The sequence below is a fragment of the Taurulus bubalis genome, assembly GCF_910589615.1.
Source record: "Taurulus bubalis genome assembly, chromosome: 11".
Lineage (NCBI taxonomy): Eukaryota > Metazoa > Chordata > Actinopteri > Perciformes > Cottidae > Taurulus > Taurulus bubalis.
The window spans coordinates 23,564,384-23,570,383 of record NC_136599.1 but is presented as its reverse complement, the minus strand read 5'-3'; the positions used below and the strand labels follow the sequence as shown (position 1 = coordinate 23,570,383).

The following is a 6,000-nucleotide window of genomic DNA, read 5'->3' as shown; positions in this document are numbered from 1 at the left end:
CAAGTTTGCTGTTTGCAGATGGGCCTGCAGTGAATTTTAACAGAGGTTGGATTGAGCTTCTTTATCATTCATTCAAGATATATTCAGTTAAAATGAGTTTTGATTAAAGGTCAATTATAACGTTGTCATGATATGTTTGGGCAAAAGTAGTTTGAAGTGTTCATTGTCTTTTTTTATCCATGGTATCAAATTGGAAATTGAAAATGGTAGGATTTCAAGGGTAACGGTATTGATTAGTAAATGTCTAGTATTGCAACATCCATACGCCTCTGTCTGCACACTTAAACTAACCAGAAATAATCATATAACTTGTATGCACTATTTACAAATTTCATGTACATTCATATTTCAGAGTTTAAGAACCAGCTATCTGAACTCACCAAGAGAGGCAAGTGAGGTAAGCGGTAATGACGCGAGGGATTCGTCCTACACAGCTGTCAATGCAACTTAGATCCAAGAAAGAGAAATACCAACTCTTTGACCCCCCCAACATCAAAGCTAAGTTTATCCACAGATGCTCACCCAAAGTTGCACAAAGGAGGGTTGCATCAGAACTTTAGTAGTGGTGAAAGTATTGCCAGAGGCCATTGTTATAGAGAAAGTCCTTTCAAGAGGTTTTTAAGTTGATTCTTGAGAACAATGAGTCATGTGACCTGTACAGCAACAAGCAAGTGAGAATCATTGGTACAATAAAAACACAGACGGGTTCATGGCATGAGAACGCGTATTCCGTTGCAGCCCAATCAGTACGCAGTCTCCTTGATGATGTTGGAGGAGAGGGTGTGGTTGCTGGAGATACTGATGGAGTGGCGGGTAAAGGGGTGGGGGTGCCTCCTGGGTGCACGGCGGCACGGCAAGCAGAAGTAGCGCAGCGTAGAGAAGAAGATCTGGCGGTAGTTGGCCGACACCAGGTTGTAGAGGATTGGGTTGATGGCGGAGCTGACGTAAAACAGGACGTTGGTCAGCATGTAGAAATAGTGGTAAAAGTCGTACAGGTCACTGTGGGAAAACAGGAGACAGGGAGCCATTGTTATGACATATTGATGTGTTAAATAGATGTATTAAAAATATCACATAAAATAGACATTAGACATATCTTTCAGCCTCCTTCTTGCGTGAAAAAACAATATATACAGTATTAAAGCTTGTATGCAGCCTAAATAATGGCTGTATACAGTATATATATATATATATATATATATATATATATATATATATATATACATATATATATATATATATATATATATATATATATATATATATATATATATATCTATATATATATATATATATATATAGATATATATATATATCTATATATATATATATATATATATATATCTATATATATATATATATATATAGATAGAACTGTCATGCTGTCAATCAGCCTCTCAGAAGCAGGACTTTAGGGCTCAGCTTGGAACGTGAACTAAAAAGATCGAAGTCAGCGGCTTATACCCATTACTACGGCAGTAAATAATCACTTGTACTGTGGATTCAGGGGCGGACCTTGTAAACACCAAGGGTTATGCTGTGTTCACACCGGACGCGACCCGATTTTGTCACGCGACCAGATTACATGCAAGTCAATGTACAGACGCGACGGCGCGACATTTCCGCCGGGCGACGTGACTGACGCGTTTGAGGCGGCGCGAACTGAGCGAAGGACGCGGGGCGAAGTCGCGGCAGTTGAAATATCCCAACTCCGGCGACAAAGTCGCGTGAGTCATAGTTGCGTCAGCCAATCAGCGTTGAGAATCAGCGTTGAGAAGCTCCGCCGTCTTGCGTATGTGGAGTTATACAACAAGTATAAAGCAGAACTAGTGGTTATTTCCATGGTGGGTGGCATAATCGGTATCCGTTTTACAGAGATAAGCCAGGCGCAGTTCCTGGAGGAGTCGGTGAAATTCACCAAGCTGTGTGCGGCTACGGATGATGTTATGACCCCAAACACGAGGGCGTTTCATGTTCTGACATGTTTGGGACTTCCACAACAAGTATAAAGCAGAACTAGTGGTTATTTATCCCATAGTCGATACCGGAAAAGACAGCTCTTTTTCACGGAGAGACCCGGCGGCGATAAGCCACGCCCCCTTTGTGGCGGCGCGATTTGTCTTTGTGGCGTTTGGTGTGAACACTTCGTTTCAAACTGAAGCGGTAAGCTGTGAAGACAGCATTACCCCCAGCTCCAAACCAATTATCTTTTTTCAAGACATATAAGATAATATAATGCCTAAAGATCTGTACATTCATTTACATAAATAACAGTTATTCTATAGATCCAACATCATATCTTGTATGTAATTGTTCTCCAACTCATTTTGAAAACATAATACAACAAATGTTGACAATAAGCAATTTCCCCCCTGCCACCTAAAAGAAGCAAAATAAAAATTGTCTGTTAATATTTTTTGAATTGCATATAAACGTAAGGAATTTGGCATGAACAGCATTACTAATCTAAAAACCTATTTTTGTTACATTATGCTGGATGATTAATACAGCCATGGTTTTAAGCCTGAATATAATTAGTTGTGGTTATTGTTGTTATGGTTATTCAACAATATATACAATGCAATGTTAGCACATAACACACACGAAAATGTACACAGGGCCACTGCCTCGTAAACAAACCCTAAATGTTGCGGATCCTACGTGCAAGCGAGGCTGAGCGGTTGGAAGGTGGGCTTAAAGGAAACGTCCGTGCTTTTGCTCCATAGATGTGGAAGATCCCCGTAAATAGGGATGGGGACAATCTTAACACATCCATGGTTTCACTGTAAATAATGTACCTGTACAGTGTGTTTGTTTTTAACCAATAAAACCTATTCTGAAAGCATCCAGGAAGTTGTGTGTGTGGGCTTTGTTCATTCTATCAAAGCTTCAGTAAGATGAAAGGAAGAATAAACATGTTCTATGCCTGAATTAGATGAAGATATACTGAAGAGTAAGAAGGGAGCATATTTATTTCAATTTCAGTCCATTAAGGAATTGGAATGCATTACATACAGTTTGAGATCAGTGGCATGGTCAGCGTCGAGCTTCTGGGGTTTGAGCCGGGAATGTTTTTGCAAGAAAATCCAATCATCATAAAATGAAAATAATTCAATTCCAGACCACAACGACCCTTGCTGCTGCCTGTGCGTGTTGGTGTGCAACAGGGGTATCCATTTAAAATGTGGCGAGGTCCAGTTAGAGAGGATTCCTTCATGCAAATGACCGGAACATCACATTAATGTCCAACTTGAGCTATAGTGCCATATATATAGAAGTAGCTTCACGGTTATATTAACGTCTGTATGTGGTCAACAACTGAATGTCAAATAAATGAAGAAAGTTCTGTTGAATAATATATAAACATTATTTATTGTCAGATTTCAAATTGAACTGGATGAATTAAAGATAATACATACTCTAATAATCAATACATTTTCTTTTCTTATTTCAAATAACGTAAGGGCTGGACGATTTGAAAGATGTCTCTTAAAATAAAGTACTTCTTTTTAGAAAAAATTATAAACTGAATTGTCCTACTGTTTTAAATTCATTTAATTCAGGTCTGAAGTGATGCCAAAAAAATAAAAAGCCAAGACATCCATATTATTCTCACCTACTAAAAAAAGAACATTTTGTGCAGGGACTTTTTCTGCAGTTATGAAAACCATTGTTCCAGCTCTATTCCTCTCTCTGTTTAAAACATTGTTTGACAGTGAGTTAATGTGGTATGATTCTGAGAAAACATGATTTTGTCATAGATGACACGAGATTAAGGATATCGGACACTTGGGGAGTTGTTGGTAATTGGAGAAAAGCAATATGGTCTAAACACCTGATAATCACTAAATAGTTGACCGTCTCCAGGGTGTTGGTTCATTTTATTTGTACAACACAAAGAGACCAATCTTACAGCAGTTAAAAAAAGGACTAAAAAAAGAGAAAAATCATCAAACACTGGTGCTGTAGGTTGCTATAGGGAATTATTAGCTGTCCTTCACTCCACTGGGCCGTAGTGTTCAAGACATGAACAGCACGCACCACACGGAAAATTGGCTCTTGATTTCAGTAGGAGCAAGTTCAAATTGTGGCACCGGCACCTCATAGAGGCACTTCAGGTGCCGGGGCAGTTGTCACTACTTCAGAGCTGGAGAATCAGATAATACGTATAACTACAGAGCCTTAAGGAATAAATGTCAGCAGAGCAAGACCACACAATAAAGAAACTGGAATCAGAGAGTAGAATTAGTATGAACTTTACTGTAGAACAGAATAGATGATGGGGTGTGAACATCAGTGGTATCAGTAGTGTTGTATGCTGTGTGTGTGTGTGTGTGTGTGTGTGTGTGTGTGTGTGTGTGTGTGTGTGTGTGTGTGTGTGTGTGTGTGTGTGTGTAGGGGTGTTGAAGGTGCATAACAAAACAATAAGTAAAGTAACAGAACCTAAACTAACTGCCAGCCCAGGTGCATTATAGTCACATGGTAATAAAAACAATATCAGTAAAGTCCTTTAAAGGTTTACGTGTTGGTGCCATGCTGTGGAATCACACTCAAAAGTGGCTTCGTCTGCGAGCGAGTGACGCAAGATCCCCTTAGTACCGGGCCGCACAGAAAGAATGAAAAAAATAATAATAATGGAAAAAGATGTTTTATTTTGAAGAATGCCCGGATACATCCGTCTGTGCGTCTGAGCCTCTTAGTGTTGACACATGTCAAGAGGCTACGTGATAACGTTTCTCCGAAAATGAAACTAAAATGTACGTTTCAACTCTGCTGGAGTGCCGGTGGTCTGGATGAAATTAATGGCAGAATATCCTGAAAACCTGCAAGCAACATCCAAACCATGAATGTGAATCCAGATCAGTAGTGTTGCATGCTGGGTGTGGAAACCATGAGTGTGAGTAGGGACGCGAGGACTACTATAAGTGTCAGTCAGTGATCATCAACATTATGTATTACAGTAAATTTAACATTTTCTCTGAGCCATAGAGTATATCTCAGAGGCAGGGCCGCTTGATGACGGAGGTGGGCCGGTCAAACGCCGTCGGCCTACCGGGGATTTCCCCGGTGTCCCCTATGGCCAGTCCGCCCCCACCTTGGGGCAAATAGGATGTCTATGCAGCGAATAGGTTTACAGATGCGCTCCTTAGCGCCATCTATCGTCGGGGAGTTTGAAAAGGAACGAATGCGCCTCGGCCCAAAATCTGAGTTTTTTTTGCCGTGAGAAATTGGTTGTGTGGCTGAGTGGGTGTGAAAACATGCAAAAGCGTGTGTCACACGGCGAAACCGTGAGAGATGGTAGCTCTGCTACTTTAGAGGCAGCAGCTGCCGCGAGTATGCAGCATGCAGAGTGTGTTTCTGTACTTCCAGGTGGGTGAAAGTGATGAAATGATATAAAAGGAGTGAGACATGGGCATAACCGTTAGGAAGCCAAATATGAATGTACGTTAGTTTGGAAGTTGAATGTCATGACGTGTCGGGATATAATGAATCACTTAGCTAGCTAGCTGGCGACCGGGAAACACCGTAGTAACCACCTGTAGCCTGTGAGAATGACAGTTGAATGTGTAGAATGTCGCCATTGTGAATGAAGTTATTAGATCGATAATATAAGCTGATATGTGTATATATGTATACGACAACGTTTGATTCAGTAGTGGACTAAAGTAGCCTGCAGTATGCAGTGCGTGACTGATCAGAGTGTTTCTGTACTTATATATATATATATATACTTCAGTGCTGTTGAGTAAAGCAATTCGTAAAAAAACCATGCATGCCTGGATCTCCTGTGTCCAAGTGCGCAACACAACAAATGAAATGATATCCAGTAAACATGAAATAAGGTATATATTATGGTGCTGCATTGCTGCAGATTTGCTGCAGCACCAGAGCAAACAAAAGGGCTCTCATGAGATCATACTGGGCTGTTTTTATTTATGTGCAAGGATGAATGGATACTGTCGCACAGAAACAAGATGATGAAATAGAACAACTTAAAAC

At 40.3% G+C, this 6,000-nt stretch overlaps 1 protein-coding gene across 1 annotated transcript in view; it reads right to left on the bottom strand.

Moving 5' to 3' along the window:
• Positions 1–743: 743 nt before the first annotated feature.
• The window catches only part of ntsr1 (neurotensin receptor 1 (high affinity)), a gene marked incomplete at both ends in the record, with an annotated part of 47,032 nt that continues 41,775 nt past the window's right edge, over positions 744–6,000 (bottom strand). Inside the window, one exon of the mRNA XM_079226438.1 lies at positions 744–999. Coding sequence (XP_079082564.1) covers positions 744–999 — 256 coding nt within the window. The remainder of the gene's footprint in view (positions 1,000–6,000) is intronic.